Genomic DNA, 23,153 nt, shown 5'->3' with positions numbered 1-23,153 from the left:
AGGCCAGGCATGGTATACCTTCGTCCACGTCCCGACGAGGTGGATCTATGGGAGACCATGGGAAGCCCTGGTTGGACGTGGGAATCGCTGTTCCCCTATTTCCTGAAAAGTGAAAATATCACCCAGGAGCCGAATGTCGCTGCGTTATACCAGCCAGCCTTCCATGGCACGCAGGGCCCGCTCCATCTGGGTTTTCTCAACTGGACCCGTCCACAAGAAACAGACCTTGCGCTGGTATTGAATACCACATGGAATTTGACCGGGCCTAATACAGACTATGATCTTAATTCAGGTCATCCACGGGGGCTGGGAATCTATCCTTCAACTATTGATGAAATCCAGCAAATTCGATGGGATGCCGCGGAGGGGTACTATTGGCCATTTGAAAATCGAACCAACTTGCATGTGCAGCTGGACACCTTTGCGACTAGAATTACCTGGCATGCAAACCAACTCGAGCCCATCATCGCCGCTGGAGTTGAGATGAGAGTCGGTGACACGATGATGTCTATACGCGCGAAAAGAGAGGTCATCATCGCAGGCGGTGCCATTCAGACCCCGGCTCTTCTCGAGAGATCGGGTATTGGAAATCCGCGCATCCTGCAGCAATTCCAGATCCCTGTTCAGGTGGATTTGCCAGGGGTGGGAGAGAATCTCCAGGATCGGATGAGTGGCTTCGTCACCATGTCCAGCGAGAGTCCTATCACCGGTCCTAGTCCCGTCGCCTATACCACGATATCGGATCTTTTCACCTCGAATCTCTCTCTCAATTTAGAACGGAATTTATGGGAGAGGATCCCTGAATATTCTCATAGCATCATGCAAGAGAGCGACGGGGCGCTGAACATGACTGCAATCCAGAGACTATACGAAACCCAGCACCGTCTCCTTTTTCAGGAACGAATCCCGGTGGCGGAGTTCCTGTTCCGCGTCAATACTGAAGCCCCAAATACCATACAGGTGAATTTCCTCAATGAAGTACCCTTCTCCCGCGGAAATACGCATATATCTTCCGCCGACCCGATGGAGCCACCAGCGGTGCGCCCTCGTCATGGGACCTTGGAATGGGACAGGACCATTCATGTGGCTATGGCCAAGGCTTCGCGATCTATACTTCACCGCCAGAAGGCTTTCAATCTCACAGAATCCGTGCCCGGATTGTCTGAAGTCCCGGCCGATGCCTCCGATGAGATCTGGTGGAAATGGTTGAGTCGCAGCTGTAAGTGTACCACCTTCTTTTTGCATGCACTCAACAAGACGATCTTTCTTTATTTACTAAGAGCGACGTTAGATATACCATCTCCTCATGTTGTTGGAACGTCGGCGATGATGCCTCGGTCCCAGGGTGGTGTGGTGGATGCACACATGAGGGTGTATGGGACCGCCAATGTGAGGGTGGTCGACGCCTCCACGCATCCGGTCCTGCTCGGCGGACATCCTATGAGTAGTCTTTATGCGTCTGCCGAGCGAATATCAGATATAATCAAGGCAGATCAGGGCATATCTGTGAGTCGTGCAACTAATGATGGCTTATTATTTGCATATCAATCCCATTAGAATTGGCCACTTGATAAAATAATAAGTCGAGTCAAGGGGAGCAATCCAATTGATCTCCAATATTTAACAATACTTTATCATGTGATATAAAAATCCCCGCAAACGCCCTGTTCTGTGGGGAATCATGACGGTTGTAACGTATAACCATCCATTGGATGTAACCGGTGACGTCGATCTCCAATATCAACTTCGAGTTAGAACCACTTGGGGATTGCGACTCCCTCACCCAACTAACTCCATATTTAAGTTGGAGGTCTATTCCAAAACAGCCAAGACAAAAGCTCAAGCAAATACATCAACGAAAAATACAACTTTGAGTGATGGCATCAAGAAAAGCCCTGACAGATGCCGTCATCACCTTCCTCCAAGCCCTAAAAACCACACCTCTCTCAACGACCAAAATCTTACAATCATTCACCACATCCCAAGTCCCTCTGATATATGAGCACGGACTGCCACAACTAGCCCCGTTCCTGGGCCGCCGATTCACCGGTGCAGAGGGAGTGGTGCGTTACTTCGAGTTGCTGGGCGAAACGCTCTCGATTGAGGAAATGAGGTTTGAAGATGAAGGAGGCTGGGTGGTGGATGGCACTGCTCAGGCGGTTGTTTTGAGGGGGCAGGGCAGGTTTTGTTGGAAAGGCACCGAGCAGGTTTGGGATGAGACTTTTATTTATCGGGTTGGTCTTGTGGTGGAGGGGGGGTGGTGATGGGGATGGCCATGTGGAGGTGAAGGTTTGTGAGTATCGGATCTGGGCGGATACTGGGGCTGCATATCTTGCTAGATGTGGGTGGTTAAATGAGGTGCTTGTTGATGGGGATAGGAATAGTTATGAGGAAGAGCGATATCAGGATGTACTTAGGAGTGGGCTCGATGTGTATGGCAGTTGTGGCTGAAGTGAAGGGTCGAACAACCTGGAGATCCCGATTGATCGGAGAACCTAATGTACTAAAACTTGTGATATTGTCATATCTCTGCGAGGTAAAACATTGGAGATTTTTCTATCCTCTAAAAAGCGAGTTCTTTTCTTATAGTACACTCTTCCCAGGCAATTAACCAGTGTGAGTCTATTCAAGGACGCATAGCCAAAGGCCGAAATAGCAAGGGAGGCCAGCCACAAGGGCCTAGTCAGGCCACGCGAAATTCATATCTCGCCGAGAGGTAAAAGATAAAATATAAGATATGAAGGTTGAGAGGTAATGGGTAAAAGATTAGAGTGAGAGGTGGGAGGTGGGGTTTGAAAAAAAAAGGGAATGCTCATCCTTCAAAGATGTTCTGGTTCAGGTCGACCCCCATGTCCTTGGCCATGCCTTGCATTTGGGCCTCGATGGCATCTTCCATTCCCCCACCAAGATGCAAGAACTGTCGGATCTTAGTGAACCAGAAGAAGATGTCACTCGTAAACAAGACAAAGCGGAAGACCATATGTCGGCCTAGATTGCGGATCTTCTCTGGTAGAGGTAGATCTGGAGATTCGGCCAGTGCCCGCGAGGCCCATATTCCGGTAATCTTGACACGATTGACGGGTGAGCCAAGGAACTGGTTGTTCCCCTGTACGATGCGCAGATTGCGACCGATGAAGATCAACTCCTGTGGCCATTTTGTCTCGTCGCCAAGAATGTCACGAACAGCTTTGCGTGCAGCCTGCTGCATCTCATAGGAACGCTGAGCTCGTTCAGCCTTGCCCAATCCCTCCAGCCCGCGCTGGGTCGACAGATCACCGCCGCGGTATGGGCGCATCAGAGTTGCCGAGGCGAAGACATCAGTGTTTTTGATACCCCATTTCTGGACAATCTCGCCCAGGGTATCATTATCGAAGGTGAGCATGGCCTTCCAGAGGCGTGCGTACTGGTGTCGGAAATCAGGGTCCATATGAATGTACAAGCCGTGGTCAATGAGAACCAGCTCCGGTTGACCAGATGGCTTTCGACGGATGAAAATATTGCCTGGGTGCGGATCACAGTGAACTAGTCCCCAAAGGAACATTTGCGCAGAGAACAGGTCAACCATGGTCGTCATCACATCCTTGAGGGATAGCCCCAGTCCACCGCGGTTGTTCTGGCCTCGCCAGTGATTGCGCTCCGGTTTGACCTTTGACAGCCGGGGATCCATAGGGATAGCGCTTGCTGGAGGATCCATTGGTGTTCCATGACAGCCAGGACTACCCTCGCGCCAACCGCCACGCCATGAGCGAGTGATCGCATCTTTGTCCCAAAGTCGTACGCCTTCAATCCATTCAGCAGTCATGACTCGGTGTGAGCTTAGCTCACGGAACACCTTTGGGATGTAGACACGGTCCCGTAAGCGGGGTTCTCCGGCAACGAGCCGCGCCATCTGCTCTGAATTATCGGCTTCGTTGAGAAAGTCGGTCTCGAGGGACAATCGCTCGCTGATATAAGGTACCAAGCTGTAGAAGGGGATATCGAATAATTTGCTGTAGATCCAAGTCACGGTTCTATCAAGGGAAGTTAGCGCTAGTTCGGAAACTCTCCCGTCGGCTCCCCCGTCTTCCTTTCGAAGGCAACACTCACTTGAAAGCGAACAGGTCCCATGCCAGTTGCTGGGCAATCTCCCGTTTCTGGATCTTAATGGCAACCTCCCGACCATCCTGCAGACGAGCCCAGTGCACCTGAGCGACACTGGCACTGGCACGGGCCTTGCGCTCCATCACACCTTTACCCGGTTCTCCGGTGAAAGAGATGCCAAAGACCTCTTCGGGGGACTTGCCGAAATCCTCGCGAATGACCTTTTCCACCTCTTTCCAGTCATTTTGTGGCGCATCGTCGAACATGCGAGAGAACATGTGCTGGAACTCGGGCGGTAAGATGGCCGATTGCATCGCGATCGCTTGACCCATCTTTAGGTAGAGCCCACCATTGTGACGTAAGAGATCGGATAGGCGCTCGGCGTTCCGGCCATGCACCGAATTAATGGATTTTGCCAGTGGGGGATTCGGTCTGAAATTAATCTTGTAATCAAGAGCGACGAGAAGGCCGAGCGAAAAGGTCCGGGCGGTTCGAGTTAGAGAGGAGGCGTAGAACTGGCTGTCGACGCCGTAGATGATACCGGCCGTAAGAGATGCATAGAATAGCCGTCGCAGCCATTTTCGAGTCCGTTTATATTCTTTAGCTGCTGTTGGCTTGCCCAGGGATGCGGGTGATGGTGGAACAAAGGGCTGATAGCTGCCTGCGTGGACATATCGGGGAAGCGACTGGCAGCGGGGTTGGGGGAGACGTGATACGACAGTTGGCCGCAACGAGCGGAGGAGTGTGGCGTGCGCCATTGTACAGACAATCAACGCATATCTGAGGAGGAGGGGGAGAAGGGAGGAGGAGAGGTCGTGTGACAAATATAAGGAAGAAGTGAAGTGAAGTCAAAGGAAGGAATCGCAAACCGGAGCCGGAGATAAGATTGACTTCCGTCACTACCTTTGTCCGAACTCCGCGGACCGACAGTACTTGCTCTTACTCTTACTCTCTCTCCCACACCTAAACTACTCTGCCTATTTCGGGCTATTGTTGATTCAAGCTTCTGGGCTTAGCTTCCAGGACCTACCATTCTATCTCACGTCAGCCTCCAGGGCTCGCACTCCACGCTGTGACACGCGTTGCCCTTCGTGGGGGCTATATACACATAGACACCCCACATGAACTCCATCTCCCCTCAACACTAATCCTACCTAGGTAGTCATCTTTCCATTGCCATTGCCATACTTTAACTTCATCATGGACGAGTTGAATTTGAATCTCCAAGAGGTTGACTCTCTCGAGGCAATTGTGATTGTTGACAATGAGCTGGATCCGATGTCCCCTCCAGCCCCGGATACTGTTCAGATCATGGGAAACCTGGGACAAATCGCTATGAAAGCTGATAACAATGTGACCGATAGAGGTGGCGCATCCAAGGAATTACGAATGGAAGATATATGCTGCTCTGCACATGGTCTGTCTATATTAGTGGTTAGATTATGCAACTCCCCAACTCCCGCTGCGCGAGGAATCATCAAACTGACACAAGACAGACAGCTACAAAGGGTGACCAGAAACACTCGGTTCTTTTCGATGTTGGTCCGGAGGAAGATGTCTGGGAGAGAAATGTCAACCGGCTCCGTCCCAATCTCTCCTCCATCGAAGTTATCCAACTCTCGCATTGGCATCGAGATCACTCCGGTTGGTTCTGGATCTATATGCTGGAATATGCTACTGCACGGTCATTGAACTAATATCAAGTACAGGTGGTCTTTTACGAGCAATTAAAATGATCAGAGAAGCCCGCTCGGACGACCTTGTCGTGGACGTACACCCAGACCGACCCGCCTACCGAGGATTTTCTCTACCGGATACCATCATCTCCCTCGAGGCCGACCCAACTTTTGAAGAAATTCAAAACAGCGGCGCGGTGCTACAAAAACATGACGAACCTCACACCGTACTCGACGATTTCTTCCTCGTCTCGGGCGAGGTTCCACGAGTCACCCCCTACGAGACCGGCCTCCGGAACGCAGTCCGCTACGACCCAGAAGAGAAAGACTGGTTCTCGGACGAACTCATCGCCGATGAGCGCTTCCTCGCATGCAACCTCAAAGGCAAAGGACTCGTTGTATTCACCGGCTGCAGCCATGCTGGCGTAGTAAACACGACCAAGAACGCAGTCCAACTCGGCGGCGGCGTACCACTCCACTGCGTCGTGGGCGGGTACCATCTCTCCATGAGCGAGCCCGCGCAGGTACAGAGTACAGTGGCCGATCTGAAACGACTGGACCCTGCAGTTCTCATGCCAGGGCACTGCACAGGCTGGCGGGCGAAATTTGCCATCGAGAAGGCTATGCCCGGCACCATGGTTCCTTGCACAGTGGGGACAAAGATTATCTTCTAGACATTACCGTACAATGAGGTACTGTTCAATCCTGGCTGCACATACATATGTGCAGACTGTATCAGCTGAGGACTTGAGACCGGATCTTGATACTCCTTACATTTTCATGGTTCCACGTGGGTATGAAGGGACTGATGTGAAGTGGCATGGCACCTGTTGCTCAGGGCAACTCAGCATTCTATCTAGGGGCTGTTTCACTATCGGTCGGCCAATATTTCTTTTCTTTTCTCTCTCTTCATATCTGACATCATTTGATCCTTGCTGCGTTCTTGTTCCACGATCACAATTATGCTTAGGTAGACGGAAGGGAGAGGATGTTGATGTTTGCGGTTATAGTCATGGCGTGGTGTAGGTGTGAGGTAGATGCGGTATAGCTGTTTGTTTCAATCTAGAATGATAATCTTCATTAAGTGCTTCATGGTTTTCCCTATAGCTTCTTACTATTCAGGGAGTAAAATGAATCCAAATGAGTTGCCTCTATTCTAAATGAAACTTGAATTCCCTCTAACAGATGGGCCAATACTAGTACTAGTTCAAGGGTCACAAAACCGTGACTCTAAAATAGCTATATACCCAGATAAATACTGTATTTCATGAAGACCGTTTCCGCAAGATATACCGTTAGTAGCTTTCCGCAGTTGTTCAAGTTCAAGGAGTTCCAGGGTTGAGTTTGGACTTCAAGTTGCTTGATGTTTCAACCTTCAACTCGAACCCCCAAATTGAACTTCAAGGTTCGATTTGACTATCTTTTAAGGATTCAAATATATATATTCATGGATCAACCTTCCGTTTGAAGTTCAACATTGGAAGTTCAAGTTGGGATGATCGCCTCCCATACTACTAGTAACAGCCTGAGTACATACTAATATTCCAGTAGACCACCAGAATACCTAGATATATATCTAGCACATTAATAGGTAGTAGGTAGATAATATTGGAGGAAAAGTTTTTTTCTCTCTTCAATTCCACATGATATACTATCTGCTACCTAGATATTAATAATTCGAATGCCAGTGCCTAGTAAATATACTTGTAGTAGAAAGAATGTGAAATCTATAATTACAGCTTGAGATCTTATGCCGGTCCCATGACGGATTTCTGAATTTGTCGTACAGCCCACAACTTGAAGTTGAGCAAAATCGCGGTGCACTGTCACTTGATTCTAGTAGTACTAATTACTATTAGTTACTTCCGATGGTATTTACCAGAACAAACTTGTGAATAATTATCAGATCTACTCAGAGCAGCACCAATGCGCCCACCATGAACACTAATTTCCAAGGCTAACAGCTCGACGACCTTCAAAACTATTTACGACCTTCCAGAGTTAGTCGTCCAAATCACCCGATACTATGCATACAAGGTGCAGCAAGAACTTCAAAATTAGACCTCCAAGCCAAGTCACTCAACACGAGGCGGCCAGCCCCGTCCGCCACCTGGGCAGACTAGCAAACCTACTAACAACATCACCATAAACACCTCCAGGCCCCATGTCCAAGCCCCGGAACACTCACCAAGAAGTTCGAACCTTACAACGCAGAACTAGGGAGCCAAGTACGAATTGAAAATTGTCACGATGCACCACAGGCTACACAATACAGTGTACAGCCCCCGCCAAGGAAACCCATCACCATGCAAACCGCTGCCAAGTAGGCATTATCGAAAGGCATCCCTTGCACCGAATCTCGGCAGCTCGGCCTTCTCCCTCTCCACCCCACGATTGCATGGCCACGGAGGGGGTAATCTGGCTATACCTAGGTACTACATATGTAGACTAGTGAGTCCGCGGAGGATTCACCTAGAGGGATAAAGGGAAGGGGGTAACAGCGCAGAGGGCGCCTAGGAAAGTGAATGTTTGCCAAGACGATAATTCGGGAGGGATGCACGGCGGTCTCTTGGCGGGGAGTTCAGGGGGGAGGGGCGGTACTTCAAGTGTTCATTTTTAGGCGATCAAGGGGGAAAGATGCCAAGTATTGAGTAGAGGGGCAAAGGGAGAACGTTTCATCCGTAAAAAGAATCCTTATTGGATTATGCTTCGTTCCAAGACTCCCCAAGGTTGTCAAGGTTTTGTTTTGGGTGGTGGCTAAGATGCTGCAATGAAGATCATCGGGGCTGGGTTGTGTAGTACAATATACATTGGCACCTGGGCAGTGACATTGGCGCGGCGCCAAGGAAAGATTGGCTGGAAGGAATGGATGGATCGGAGGGATGATGTGCAGGAGAAGGGTGATTTTGATTTTCAAGCCGATGTTCGGGTCGATCTTGGAGTCAGGTGGTAATTGTCAGTGCCAATGCAATGCAATAGTACACTCTATTGTTACTTCTTTATGGAGTAGTACTGCGGCAAAGTCAGATGAGTCTCGGCGTGATTGGATATTATGTACACAAAATGCTCTGGATAGCACATAATCCTCTTCTTATCTTTAACTTTGATTCCGTTTCTAATTTTCTTGACATTCCCAAGTTTCCGCCAAGTCCCGGTGCCACTTGTTTACATCGTTAGTTTACTCCGCACTTTCAAATTGATAGATCCCCCGTTTGGGACGTGCGATAAGGAGCAAGGAACCGTCGATCATAACACATGTCTTGGAGTTTCTTGGGGCAATATACGCTCACCATTGGATCCAAATGACGCCGAGATTTAGTCGGCCAAGACTGGCGGTGGAACTTGATTGAATTTGATGACTCTGGGCGTCAGACTATGGGGATTGGCACGTCGATCCTGGAGAAGAGACATGGGGCGTATCGGGGCGACGTTGATATGGGTCTCTGGAAACAGTAATACAATTGAATCATATGTACGAGCCCTTCCTTGTTATCTGTATTGTAGCATGTATTTGCACAGCCTCAAGTCTGCCAGAAGAATAGGCAACACGTCGATCAAGTCATCCTTGTCTTGCTTGGCATACTGCGGTCTTTGAACGCAGCCAAAATAAACGCATACAGTGGTGTACAGTGTATAACAGGGCACTACTTCGTAAATACTTACAATACATCGAGAAGCTGTGAGATAGTACATCGCGCATATGCAGTATAGGCTACGAGACTCGAAATAGAGGCAAAGATGTCGGCAATGCCTTCAAGTGCCGATCTGCGTCGGGTAACGGCTATTCATAGACACAGCCACGTCTTTCCATCTTTAGATTCATTATGTCGGGGCCTGGTAGGCAGTCGGATAGTAACACTGTTCATTGGCAGCGTCGTCGCAGTCGTCCCCATGAATTATCGCGGCGCCGAAGCAGTGGACTTTGATCGGCGGCTTTGGCCCGACGATGATGAGATTCATCCAAAATCCGAGACCAGCACCTTCACCGTCACTGTCTCAGGCACAAAAAGAAACAGAAACAGAAACAGTCGGCGTCTAAATACCAGCGAAGAATCGTATTGCAGCGGTAAGTAGTCTTGGTACAGGTTTCACCCCGGACAGAAAACCAAGACCAAGACCTCTCTAAACCAACGCACACGCACCGTCCAATAAGTACAGCCCATATTTACATCAACTGCATTGTACGGAGTACATATATCGTACAGCCATAAAGACCAAGCTATGATGTAGTTGAACTTCGGCCAACTTGCCCAGTTCACAACCACCCAAGCCAAACAGGCGTCGATCAGCGACTCTATTTCTCCACGACAAGCTAGGAGAAACCCGCATAACACATGAACATGCACAAGCACATACCTTGAGCAAGCTTCACATGGAGCAATGTATCAAGATCTCGCGCGAAATGCAAAACAAGGGCATGATTGGCCGGATGGGAAACAAATTGACCCTCCGTCAAAAACCAGTTTCGTGCGCGAATGCACCCCCCATCCCCATCCCAATTTTAAATAGTGATATGCGCTATCGGACGCCTGCACCCGCAAAAAGAGTTCGTGCCTTGCCCGTTGCGAGCGGAGTGGGGGCCGCCGTCTTTCCTTTTGCTGCTTTCTCCTGTCGATCAGGGCCTCGCGACCAACCATGAGTGGCATCGTAAATAAGTCTTTGATTATGCTGGCCTTTCTAGTTTAGTCTCGTCTCGCTCGCTCCACGTCGCGTCGTGATGTTTCTTGTTTTGTTTTGATCGAGTTTGTTTATTGTTAGTATTTTTTCGTACTCTGTACGGAGTATGCTTCTCTTTCACACCCCTTTGCCCCCAGATCGGAAGAATTACCCCTGACCTATGTCGTCATGGTTGGCCCCCAATAACTACACTTGCAGTTTACCTTGTGCCTGTGCATTCCAGACCCCGGGGTAAAAGTCGAGTCCAGATTTCATCATCGGTCTGGCTTGCTCCACGCGCTACCTCCCTCCTTGAGTAAGAATCTAGTACGTTTAAACCTACAATGCTGCAACAGGTGAGGTAAAGTGAAGCGGGTTATACTCGCTACAGGCGGGACGGCCCATTGCTTCTAGACTCAGCATGGAGGTGTAGCTTTACGGCATTGAGTTTCCTGTCCAGCTACTGATTAAGATTCGGAGATTGGGTTGGGTGAAGGAGGTTAGTTGCAGTAAAACCCCGCGGGAATTTCCTAATTGGGTACCCGAGCTCGGTGCACTTTTACCCGTTTGATAGTATGATTGCCGATAAGCATTCAGCTTGTGCTGGGTTGTGAGGGGAGATGATATTTGAATTTAAATTATAGGATGCTGTAGTTTGGAGATTTACGATGTACAGAGGACTTGCAGCGCTGATCGGCGCATGGGTTGGACGCAGCCAAGAGAGAGCACGCCAATACTCTGTATAGAGAAGTGTATCGGGGAGGAAGGCCAACCATTACGAAGTATAGGGCTGACCACCATAAAGCGAACATTGACGAGAGATCCACATTGAATTGAACAGCATTGATTTTTTTCTAAGCACTGTGTACTGAATAATTTTCCCGGCCTTGGACAGTCAGAAATTTATGTAGACGTTGAACCCTAGGGCAGAATGGAGACCAGCAGCACCAACAACATATCGTAGCGATATGGAGACAGCGAGACAGAACCAAAAAAGACAAGGAGGGGCAGAATAGTAGAGTAAGGGCGGGTTCCAAACATGCCACGCGACACAACACTGCGACACGGTCCATCCATCACTGCACTATCGGGTAGGTCAAGCGGTGCCGACTCCCGCGATGCCGCGCGTAGCCCGAGTCCTGGACGGGATTCCGGCCGACCACACCGAAAAAAAAAGGGTTCGAGAACAATCGCCGAGGCAGTTTCTCCGTTAAGGTAGACCCATTCTCCAAGAATTTTTACAGGATCCAGTCTTATTTTGATTTGTCTTGCGGCCGAGGCGTTTTTTTTTCCAGGTCTCTCTATGATGTCGTGCGTGCCGGGAACCGAGTCCAATGATTGAATTTGATCCAATGACACTCTAGAGGGGGGGGGCGAGAAATGGGGCTACATTGAGACGGCCTCGGTGTCGGAGTCGGCGTTGAAGTCGGCGAAAATCCCTTTTTACCTTTTTGTCTTACGAAAATGTCAGAGCAGGGCGAAAGCACAGACTTGATTGCTTACGTCCGAATTGGAGAAATGACGATAAGTCCGCACTGTACCCTTGTATCTACCGTGTAGATAAGTCCGCACGGAATATGCACTCAATACAAACGCCCCGTCTGACTATAGTTATTACTAGTAGTACCGGGTAAAAAGGCAGGCGAAAAAAACGCCAACGCGCGATTTTCTTCCCTTTCCTTGTCCGACTCGAGCCGGTGACCGCTAGCCACGTTCATCTCCTTGCATCCTGCAGCAGGAGCAGCAGGGCGTGCATACATACATACAGAGTCGATTCGGGGAACTCTTGCAGTTCAACAGCCATGCATGCACCGCCGATTGGATCAATGCAGTCTAGTCATCCAGTCACGGCAACGCGGGAGAATCCCATTCGCGAACCTTAATGCAGGTGCGGGAACGACAGGGAAAGTCTATACGCATACTCCGTTCGACTAGTTACCTATACGGACACCTGTAAGCTTCCCGTAGGCTCCCCGTGGATTTAATTCGACTTGACTCGACAGTCTCCGGTAAGAACCTGGGGGAAATCGTGAGAACGGACGCTGAGATCTCTTGGCGAACCTGGCGCGGACGTTGAAGGGGGGTCTAGTGGTTTTAGTTTGGGAATAGTACTACTGTAATTGATGCTAGCGGGCTTTTTGATGGGTACTTGTGCTATTTAGATACCTGTACGGAGTATGGTTCCAAGGTTATGTTCATGACAATGGCAATGTATAATGCATACCTAGGTATACTGTGGGTAGTGAAGGAGTGTGCCAGTGGGAGTCGGAGGGTATATTTCTTCTGCGGAAGCACGTTGTAATATGACAACTGGTACTTACCCTACTGGCAAGGTCTAGCCGTCCGCGGAGGTCTCTGAAAAGACGCTATTCTAGTCTCGAATTGGGTTGGAGAGAGGCATAAAATGCCTCAAAAACACTAATCCTGATCAGGCGCGAGAAGGACAGTGGTAGGGTAAATTGGCGATGTGGCAGGGCGATCGTCTAGTGGGGAATGGGCCCCGGTGAGGGTTTGATTCAGATGGCGGGTCCATTCGGGAGGGTGTGATTGCTGGAAATTGAAGGAAATTGGGGGGGACTTCCCCATCCGCTAGCCCACTACTGTAGGTACACGGGTGTGCGGTGAGCAGCTGCACATCATGTGTACGAGTACGGAGTAGTAGGAGTAGCAGAGTAGGAATATGGTGATGCCGTAGCCATTGAGTGTTGAGATATACTGAGTATCTCAGTGTTTACTAGTAGTCTACTATAGTGTATACTATAGTAGTGCTATCTAATTTACTCACACTTTTATTATAGTATAATGTGTACATATTGTATTGTAGGACACGGCAGGGCTTTCCTCCTGCTTTTCCCGGCGCGGCAGAATCGGCAGAATCGGCAGAATCGGCATTTCATGACTAAGCTCATTTACCGCGCCGCTATTGGCTGGAAGTTCCCTTGTGAAGCTAACCATTCCAGGCACTTCGTTCCTTTCTGGCCGTTCACATTCTTACGCTGATACCATACACAACCACCACTAACCCCGAACCGATCAAATGCGACCAGCCTGGGAAAAGCGTCGGCGGAAAACGGCATGATAAGGCCATGACGTGAGAGTTTCAGTCTTATCGTCGCGCCAGTACTGAGTACGGAGTATCCTACACCTATGGGGTGGGAGGGGGAAGTACCAAGAAACATTCCAGGGCCCGAGAGAGACCACAGAGAAAAGACCATGGTTGCGGTTATTCATGCATAAAATACGAAAGAATTTTCACTTACCCTACTCCATACTTTCACCTGCAACCACGGAACCCCAGGTGCCAGTAGAAGCCTTCTAGAAAACATCGAGAAGACTTGCGCGCACGCACGGTCTCCACTCGCCACGAAGGGAAATTCAAAATTCGCCCAGGGCGGATGGCCGTGCCGGTTCGGCCACTGGTGATCGTGTGTCTCTGGTCTCTGGGGCTCCACTGGGGTAAGAGAATTTACTATGGAGCAAGGCGAAAAATCTCGCACTTGGTCCGATATGATCGAGATTTCTCCGCGCGCCGCGGTGGCCATGGTCATGGTACTAGCCATTGTTCTCGTTCTCGGTCTTCACCGCATGGTCAAAAGCAAGTGGCAATCGAATTGCTGTGAGGCATTTTGTTGCAGAGTCTGTGCCCTCTTTTGCCCTTGCTTTCCCCCCAGACGACATCAGCGGCGCGATCGCCCAAGGCTGAAAATTGAATCGGATCCTTCCACGCGAGTGACGTGAAGAGGGAGTGGCAAGCGCTGCCATTGGAGAACCCTGAGGGTAAGTGATATGTAGTACATACATAGTGACAGCCAGATACTATATTCTCCGCCTTCTACTAGTCCTCATGTGAATTGGAGGCACCTAGGTATATCGTGAGCAGCATACCAGACACATCAACTTGAACCTAGATAGAACAATTTACTTGCTACAACCACGAAACACGAGTAACCGTAGAAACAGCCTCAAAGAAAGACAATAGAGCAGTTCCACGGGTCAAGGCAGGTCGGCCATTGCGTGAAACACCATCGAGTCTCCCGACAAGCGCCCTAGGGACTCCATCGAAGCTCTCCACTCCTGCAACCCTAGACACGACAAGATCCTTGGGAGGGTCCGCCTGCATATTTCACACACCTAATAGTAATGCGACGGAGTAGTCAAACCATGATTGGAGTCAATACTAGCAGTAGGACTCCGTACAGAGCTGTGGCACCGCGTTCCCCGAATGCGTCTTTTCTCCTTCTCTTATCCCCACTCCAGTCCGCTACGCTACAGTCATGCGACGCCATTCCCTATCCCGTCGTAGCGTCGTACCCTCCAACCCGCCCTCGTAAAGACAACTTGAAAAGACTCGGAGAGGACGATGCGCCCGACTGCCCCTATGGAGCTTGGAGTGCCCCATCCCAACCCATCCCATCCCACCATCCCACCAGCCCACCAGGATCCTCCAGACGGCATCCTCGACACGGCCCGGTCTTGGCTGACGTCCATAAGGATCAGAGGAGAATCACCGTACGGATATGGCGTAGAGAAAGCGGGAGTGCCCCGGAATGATCGCACTGCACGGGGTCATTGGGGGACGAAGCGTTAAGAACGCGAGTTACTCCATAGCAATAGCAATTTTAATTTCAGTTTTCAATTTCCGCTTGAGCCTGAGCCTGAGCGTGGACGTGGACGTGGACGTGGACGTGGATGTAGGCATTTGTACGGATTTCTTCTATTCTTAACCACCGACTGTAGGCGGTCCAGGCCCTGATAGGTTGGAGGGGAATGAACTGGAGAAAGGGGAAGTGAGGCCGTAGAGACAGAGACGGGTAATATCGCTGGGGTTTGATTCAATTTGGGAGATGATCGGGGCCCCTCGGGGCCCCTCTTTCTTCAATTGTTTGATGGGGAGGAGGATGGGGCTTCTCCTTTGGTTCTGGGTTGTTCATCTTGACCGACCGACGGATTGAGAGAGTTCAGGGGAAGTGAAAATTCAATTCCTTTCAAGTCAATTCCATACCATTACCATTTCTATTACTATTACTGTTCCAACGCCCTCAATTGGCCATTGATGCCAACCGCGGAAAGCGCCGGGAGATTGGAGATGCAGTAATAGATTGGACTTAGTCGTGTGAAGTATGTAGTGTGAAGTTTTTCCCATTGGTACTTTGTACTTGTCCGTACGAAAGCGAAGCAGGATCACATCCCGGCCGATCTAGTCCTCGCCCTCAGTACGGGGTACCCCGTACGTGTTCCCAAGAATGTGCAGAAGTACTGTCTATGTACGAAGTACACTCTGTACTCTGGGAAATGTAGATGTAGGTGCTTGAGCACTCCAGTATGTACAGTGTCTAATCGAAGACTCGCCATTGATCCATCAATCTCGGGGTGCGTCCTGCAAATGAAGTTGGTGGCTAGGATCGTCCAATGGCGGAGGGTGACAGTGCCAGTAACGCCTGGAGATCGTGACGCCTTCTACGCATTGAGTATCCCGGGAAAGCTTGCTACCGGGATTATTCCCTGGTCGCGGTGATCAGCATCGCAGAAACTAAGGTGTTAATTCACGTTCAGATTGACATTGGATTGACAGATGCTTCGCTGTCTCTCAAGCTCAATGTTGTTCCTCGGCCAAGTTCCACCATGTGTATCACATCACGGTAGCCCTACTAACCCAGCAGAGCAGTCGCCGAGCGATGGGGGCCAGAGAGTAAAGAGTCCTCCGTAATAGAGAGAGCCAGGACCAGGTCAGGGCTAGAAGGGACGCGATCAGCAAAAGGATGACCTCATTGTCGTTGGGGCGGACATTGATTCGATGCATGCCGAGACTAGATGGCGTTAGTGGGCGGGGGGCCCTGCTGGGGGGGGAAGGGGAGAATGACCAGTGAGAAAGGGAGAATTAAATGACGCTGTGGTGTCCCCCACGAGGAGAGTCTGTACAGTCAAAGAGGCAGCTGGGGCGAGGATGTGGCAATAGCCCATCAATTGGAGAAGCGGGATGTGTCGATAAGAAGAGGCTGGAAGGAGCGAATGAGCAAAAGAGTGACCTAATGGTATCTATCCTGTATTCTATCCTGTATTGTATGGTATGAATAATACGCGGCATGTTGCTGTCGCCGCTTGCGGTGCCCCCTGTCGGGCAATCGGGTAGCACGGAGCAGAGATTTAGCATGACATCTACAATTGCGAATAGGTTGATGGTTTGAGTACAGGTAGTGTTGACTCGATGACTAGTAGTAGTAAGGACTACTACTACTAGTACTCGTAAAGTAGAGTAGTACTACAGTAGTAAAGTAGAGATTCTCATTGTCACAGTAGAGAGATAGAGATACTTACATATTTGCTACTGTACATAGATTCCTTGTCCGGCATGCTATACTATACGAGTACCGTGACATATACATCTATTTACTCTACTGTGTGGAATCTTACTACGAGTATGCAGCGCCAGTCTTATCTTCCTTGTGTACACAATAATGCTTCCATAATGATAGCTTTCATGACCATGTTAACCGATTCCAAACTAATTGTTCGTGAGAGGAAAATCGCGCATAGTCAAGCCGAGAGCAGCTGGGCCGCACTCGGCAAGCTAGTATGAGTCGTACCGATAACTCGGCAGAGGTGCCGTGCTACAGTGTACTCACCACGGTATTTGCAGTAATGATGGTAAATGATGGTAAAATACGGTAATCGTGTGTATCAACCATAGTATCACTTCCCCCCCCAGCAACCAGGTACGCGACCAGCAAAGCTCTGGTGGAACTTCATCAACACGGACCCAAGCCATTCCTCTTTCAGATTTTATTTCTTTATTTTTTCGTTTTCAATTTTTTCCAATTTTTCCTCTCCAATTTCAGATTTTTCTTTTTCTTTTCAATTTTTTAGTATTTCCCTCACAGTCACAGGGAATCCACATCTCCACCCACTCCGGCTCTCTCTCTGCTTTTTCGCTGGTCCGCCCCCCCCCCGTATTATAAAGTCCCATTCCCTCTCGCTCACCCACCTTTCCTTTCTCTCTTTTTTTTCATAGGATTATTCCGTCTCGTTCGGTACCTAGTCATTGAAGTGTTTGTCTTCCTGGCTTGTGAGCCGCAACAATTACAACAATGGCGACAAACGTGACAAGCTCGAGCGAGCGGAGGATCTCCTATGCTGTTGATGTCGAGAATGGAGAGCGCCACACCAAGGAGGCTACTGAGGCCGGTGACGGAGGTGCCACTCTCGATGAGTACTCTGCTCTGAACCGCTACATCTCCACCGCTCGCGATGGTCGTCGTGGTTCTACCTCTTCTGCCGGTGCCCTGAGCGCTGCTGGCGAGAAGAAGCCTCCTTTCTGGAAGTTCTGGGCCAAGCAGGGTGATGGTGTTGAGGAGGGCTGGCAGGCCCCCGAGGAGTGGCTCGAGACTGACCTCCGTGCTGGTCTCTCCTCCTCTGATATCGAACCCCGCCGCAAGAAGTGTGGTTGGAACGAGCTGGTGACTGAGAAGACCAACATCTTCATTCAGTTCATTGGTTACTTCCGTGGCCCCATTCTGTATGGTGAGTATTTCCCTGCATGCGCAGACACGGCTATCTTCTAGCTGCATCCATTCGACGCGTTCAATGCCTTTCTAACGCGTCCTCTTTTCTCTCCCTCTAGTTATGGAACTCGCTGTCCTCCTCGCCGCTGGTCTGCGTGACTGGATCGATCTTGGTGTCATCTGTGGTATTCTGCTTCTCAACGCCCTGGTCGGTTGGTACCAGGAGAAGCAGGCCGCTGATGTTGTTGCTTCGCTTAAGGGTGATATTGCTATGCGTGCTATCGTTATCCGCAACGGTCAGGAGGAGGAGATCCTCGCCCGTGAGCTTGTTACCGGTGATATCGTCATCATTGAGGAGGGCACTGTCGTCCCCGCTGATGTTCGCCTGATCTGTGACTACGAGAAGCCCGAGAACTTCGAGACCTACAAGGAGTACCTCGCTACCGCCAACGACGACACTCTTAAGGAGAAGGAGGACGAAGATGAGGATGAGCGTGACGAGACCCACATCGGTGTCTCCCTCATTGCTTGCGATCAGTCCGCCATCACTGGTGAGTCTCTCGCCGTCGACAAGTACATGGCCGACGTCTGCTACTACACCACCGGTTGCAAGCGCGGCAAGGCCTACGGTATCGTCACTGCTACTGCCCGCCAGTCCTTCGTCGGTAAGACCGCTGCTCTCGTTCAGGGTGCCAAGGACTCTGGTCACTTCAAGGCTGTCATGGACAACATTGGTACCTCCCTGCTCGTTCTCGTCATGTTCTGGATTCTCGCTGCCTGGATTGGTGGTTTCTTCCGTCACCTGAAGATCGCTACCCCCGAGTCCTCCGACAACAACCTGCTCCACTACACTCTGATTCTGCTCATTATCGGTGTCCCCGTCGGTCTGCCTGTCGTTACCACCACCACCCTCGCCGTCGGTGCCGCCTACCTCGCCGAGCAGAAGGCTATCGTCCAGAAGCTCACTGCCATTGAGTCCCTCGCTGGTGTCGACATTCTTTGCTCTGACAAGACCGGTACCCTGACCGCCAACCAGCTGTCCATCCGTGAGCCCTACGTCGCTGAGGGTGTTGATGTCAACTGGATGATGGCCGTTGCCGCTATTGCCTCTTCCCACAACGTCAAGAACCTGGACCCCATTGACAAGGTCACCATCCTTACTCTCCGCCGTTACCCCAAGGCTCGTGAGATCCTGGCCCGCAACTGGATCACCGAGAAGTACACTCCTTTCGACCCTGTCTCCAAGCGCATTACCACCATCTGTACCTGTGACGGTGTCCGCTACATCTGTGCCAAGGGTGCTCCCAAGGCTATCCTCAACATGTCCGAGTGCTCCCAGGAGGAGGCTCAGCTCTACCGTGATAAGGCTACTGAGTTCGCTCGCCGTGGTTTCCGTTCCCTGGGTGTCGCCGTCATGAAGGAGGGCGAGCCCTGGCAGCTTCTGGGCATGTACCCCATGTTCGATCCCCCCCCGTGAGGACACTGCCCACACCATCGCCGAGGCTCAGGTTCTGGGTCTTTCCGTCAAGATGCTTACTGGTGACGCCATCGCTATTGCCAAGGAGACCTGCAAGATGCTTGCTCTTGGTACCAAGGTTTACGACTCCGAGCGCCTGATTCACGGTGGTCTCGCCGGCTCTGCCCAGCACGAGCTTGTTGAGAAGGCTGATGGTTTCGCTGAGGTTTTCCCCGAGCACAAGTACCAGGTCGTCGAGATGCTGCAACAGCGTGGTCACTTGACTGCCATGACTGGTGACGGTGTTAACGATGCTCCCTCCCTGAAGAAGGCTGACTGTGGTATCGCTGTCGAGGGTTCCACTGAGGCTGCCCAGGCTGCCGCCGATATCGTCTTCCTTGCCCCCGGTCTGTCCACCATCGTCGATGCCATCAAGCTGGCCCGTCAAATTTTCCAGCGTATGAAGGCCTACATCCAGTACCGTATCGCTCTGTGCCTGCACCTTGAGATCTACCTGGTTACCTCCATGATCATCATTGACGAGACCGTTGACTCTTCCCTCATCGTCTTCATCGCCCTGTTCGCTGATCTTGCCACCATTGCCGTCGCTTACGATAACGCTCACTTCGAGGCCCGCCCCGTCGAGTGGCAGTTGCCTAAGATTTGGGTTATCTCCATCGTTCTCGGAGTTCTGCTCGCTGCTGCCACCTGGATCATCCGTGGTACTCTCTTCCTTTCGAACGGTGGTATCATCCAGAACTTCGGCTCTCCCCAGGAGATTCTCTTCCTTGAGATTGCCCTGACTGAGAACTGGTTGATCTTCGTTACCCGTGGTGGTAAGACCTGGCCCTCGTGGCAGTTGGTCATTGCCATCTTCATCGTCGATGTCCTGGCTACCCTCTTCTGTGTCTTCGGCTGGTTGGCTCCTGACTGGAAGGACACCCACCCCTCTGACCCCGCTGGCCCCACCTTCTCCGTCAACAACGATGTCGACATTGTCACTGTTGTTGTCATCTGGGCCTACTCCATCGGTGTCACCGTCATCATTGCCGTTGTCTACTACATCCTGACCATCATCCCCGCTCTGGACAACCTTGGCCGCAAGACCCGCTCCAAGGCCGACACCCAGATCGAGAACATGATCGCTCACCTGTCCAAGCTGGCCATTGAGCACGAGCACTCCTCTGACGGCAAGTCCCGTTACACCCTGGGTGCCCGCGCCGAGGATATCGAGGAGGACGAGTAAGCGCTTCGCTTCCTTATTTGGAACAGAGCCTTGCTTTAATCTAAATCTTTCCTTTTCTGAACTCGATACTGGTCCGAGATCACAATTAATTTCCTAAATTTTACTTTTGTCTACAAACCCCCCCTTGCTACAACATACCACGCAACTTTTTGCTTGCTTGCCATCTATCCTGGACATGCATACCGTGGGAAAAAAAAAGGGCGGATACCCTGTCTTTTTCTTTCTTTCCTTTCGACCCTCGTATTATAGACTTTTGTGTGTTCCATTTACCCCTTGATCTCTTCTTGCTTGTTTCTTTCGAGTTGCTAGAGTTTCAAGTTTTCTTTCTCTACGTGTATGTATGTCGTTAATAGTGGTACTTGTTAATCACAAGGAATTCTAATGGCCGTCTGCTCCTCAACTGTAAATCAATGGTAAAAGCTTTCTTGCTATTGTAGTTTAGTATCAATGCAATTCCTCTTTAATCAAGAGCATCTCCTTTGCCCCTCTGTTATACATCCTTCCACGCCTCCACTCACCCCTGCAACCCCACTCGTCTTCTAACAGGTGGACGCCCAATTCTCCGTCCCCCAATCGAACGAGCAATTTCCCGACGAGATTTTCCACCATGCGGGGGAAGCACTAAGCTTCGTGCTTCCCCATTTTCGCGGGGTGAGTAGTGGAGATCTCACACAATTTCCAATCTACAATGGCTCCAACATGCCAATGCAATCTAAGCCTCGGGCCTAAAACCCATTATGGGACATAGTCTCGCCTGGCCATGATCAAAAAGATTTTCCGTCTTCTGCATTGAGTAAAAGTTGAAGTTAAAAAACGAGGCCATGTCTACACAAGCTAGTACCAACCGGAGAAGAGCGAGAGAATAGCCTTCTATAAAGTCCTCCAATTCTCCAAACCAGAACAATTGACCAAGATCATACCCATACGCATACATACAGACTCCCAGGGGATCCTCGTTCAAATATGTTCGGTCTCTCTCTCCTCCCCCTCCTCCCTCTACTCTTCCAAACACCTCCAACAACCGCCGCAGCCCTCACCTACTCAACCCGAGAGAAATGCCAAAGTAGCGCCGGAACCCACTGCCCAAAAGGAACAATAATAGTCGGCAATAGCAGCATTGCAAACTTCCCCACCGTCCAGGAGGCAATCACTTCCTTGCCAGACAACAATACCCCGGCAACAATCCTTCTTCTCGCAGGCACCTACAAAGAACAAGTGAACATCACCCGGGCCGGACCTATCACTTTACTGGGACAGACGAATAACCCGAAAGATGCCTCCCGCAACCGCGTGACGCTGACCTGGGCCGTCGCGAATAAAGATTCAACAGGCCAATCTGTGGATAACGTTTACTCGAGCGTGATGATCGTTGCGCCGACGCTGAATGCTAGTATTACCGGTTCGGGACCAACAGGGTTCGCCGTGCCTGACGACACGCCCTTTGGAAATCGGGATTTCAGGGTTTATAATGTTGATTTTAGGAATACTTGGGCCGAGTATTCGGATGGGCCGGCCCATGCTATTAGCTTCAGCCGGGCTAATGGGGGATTCTACTATTGTGGATTCTATTCTTACCAGGATACGGTATGTTTGAGCTCAAGTTATTCTGCGAGACTTCACCCTAGTACCTACGTCCTTAGTACTAGTGCTATGTAACCCACAACTAACATCCACAGGTCTACATCGGCAAACTAGGAAACGCCTACTTCTACAAATCAATCCTAGCCGGCCAAACAGACTTCCTCTACGGCTTCGGCACAGCCTGGATCCAATCAAGCACGATCCAGCTCCGCGGCTGCGGCGGCGGCATTACAGCCTGGAAAGGCACAAACACGACCTTTGAAAACAAATACGGCATCTACATCGCAGACTCGACGCTCAAAGCGGCGAATTCTTCCATCGCGCCGTCGATGAAGGGCGAGTGTGCGTTGGGTCGGCCGTGGAATTCGCTGCACCGGTCTATCTTTGCGCGCTCGTATGAGGACGGGAGTATTGATTCGAGTGGGTATATTGATTGGGTTGTTAGTGGTGTGGCGCGGTATGAGAATGGGACTACCCTCATGGCGGAGTATAAGGCTTATGGTCCGGGATTTAATGAGACGGGGCGGGTGGAGGGGGTGGTTACGACTGTTCTTGATGGGAAGGGGTGGGCGCCGTATAGTGAGCCTGCTAAGGTTTTCCAGAATCAGGAGGGTGTTTTTGGGGATGTTAAGTGGATTGATTGGGAGGTTGTGCGGTCTTAGTGCCTAGGTAGGGGGGATAGGATAGGGTAGGTCTTTTGAAAAGTGCCTTGAAGTACTAGAGCTCTCACTTAGGTTTATGAGGTAGGATGGAATCAGGTCTGTGTGCAGACTGTTTGTCTGCATGGTGAAATTTTGATAAATGAAACAATCAAATGGCGAAGACATAGGCCATGGTGTATCTGAAACAGGAACAAAGATAAAATGTACACAGGGTGAAATCCCTTCGAGCATTGACGAAGTAAAAGAAACTTGAAAGAAAAAAACACAAAAGAAAATATCCATCCAATGAAACAGCGG

General features: G+C 50.4%; 7 protein-coding genes across 7 annotated transcripts; 6 read left to right on the top strand and 1 right to left on the bottom strand.

Annotated features, from left to right (window-relative positions):
* Positions 1 to 9: 9 nt before the first annotated feature.
* N7533_001209 (GMC family oxidoreductase) lies at positions 10 to 1,557 on the top strand (the record flags this gene model as incomplete). Its single annotated transcript, XM_057097859.1, has 1 exon — positions 10 to 1,557. One exon carries the CDS (start codon positions 10 to 12, stop codon positions 1,555 to 1,557), a length of 1,548 nt encoding a protein of 515 aa, XP_056966352.1.
* Positions 1,558 to 1,877: 320 nt separating this feature from the next.
* Positions 1,878 to 2,264, top strand: N7533_001208 (uncharacterized protein; the record flags this gene model as incomplete). The annotated part of the gene is made up of 1 exon (XM_057097858.1): positions 1,878 to 2,264. The coding sequence occupies one exon, from the start codon at positions 1,878 to 1,880 to the stop codon at positions 2,262 to 2,264; it is 387 nt and encodes a 128-aa protein (XP_056966351.1).
* A 548-nt stretch (positions 2,265 to 2,812) lies between these two features.
* On the bottom strand, positions 2,813 to 4,838 carry N7533_001207 (ABC1 kinase family protein; the record flags this gene model as incomplete). Its single annotated transcript, XM_057097857.1, has 2 exons — positions 2,813 to 4,010; positions 4,087 to 4,838. The coding sequence occupies 2 exons, from the start codon at positions 4,836 to 4,838 to the stop codon at positions 2,813 to 2,815; spliced, it is 1,950 nt and encodes a 649-aa protein (XP_056966350.1).
* Positions 4,839 to 5,280: 442 nt separating this feature from the next.
* Positions 5,281 to 6,430, top strand: N7533_001206 (MBL fold metallo-hydrolase; the record flags this gene model as incomplete). Its single annotated transcript, XM_057097856.1, has 3 exons — positions 5,281 to 5,514; positions 5,577 to 5,724; positions 5,790 to 6,430. The coding sequence occupies 3 exons, from the start codon at positions 5,281 to 5,283 to the stop codon at positions 6,428 to 6,430; spliced, it is 1,023 nt and encodes a 340-aa protein (XP_056966349.1).
* An 11,067-nt stretch (positions 6,431 to 17,497) lies between these two features.
* N7533_001205 (Plasma membrane ATPase) lies at positions 17,498 to 19,388 on the top strand (the record flags this gene model as incomplete). Its single annotated transcript, XM_057097855.1, has 2 exons — positions 17,498 to 17,930; positions 18,031 to 19,388. 2 exons carry the CDS (start codon positions 17,498 to 17,500, stop codon positions 19,386 to 19,388), a joined length of 1,791 nt encoding a protein of 596 aa, XP_056966348.1.
* A 52-nt stretch (positions 19,389 to 19,440) lies between these two features.
* On the top strand, positions 19,441 to 20,613 carry N7533_001204 (uncharacterized protein; the record flags this gene model as incomplete). The annotated part of the gene is made up of 1 exon (XM_057097854.1): positions 19,441 to 20,613. The coding sequence occupies one exon, from the start codon at positions 19,441 to 19,443 to the stop codon at positions 20,611 to 20,613; it is 1,173 nt and encodes a 390-aa protein (XP_056966347.1).
* A 963-nt stretch (positions 20,614 to 21,576) lies between these two features.
* Positions 21,577 to 22,856, top strand: N7533_001203 (putative pectin methylesterase; the record flags this gene model as incomplete). The annotated part of the gene is made up of 2 exons (XM_057097853.1): positions 21,577 to 22,197; positions 22,290 to 22,856. The coding sequence occupies 2 exons, from the start codon at positions 21,577 to 21,579 to the stop codon at positions 22,854 to 22,856; spliced, it is 1,188 nt and encodes a 395-aa protein (XP_056966346.1).
* Between the last annotated feature and the right edge of the window lie 297 nt (positions 22,857 to 23,153).

This window comes from Penicillium manginii (genome assembly GCF_028828005.1).
Source record: "Penicillium manginii strain IBT 31320 chromosome Unknown utg000001l:1.0-3466041.0:1.0-3467806.0, whole genome shotgun sequence".
Classification (NCBI taxonomy): Eukaryota; Fungi; Ascomycota; class Eurotiomycetes; order Eurotiales; family Aspergillaceae; genus Penicillium; species Penicillium manginii.
The sequence above is the reverse complement of the archived record's forward strand: the minus strand, read 5'-3'. Positions and strand labels throughout refer to the sequence as shown.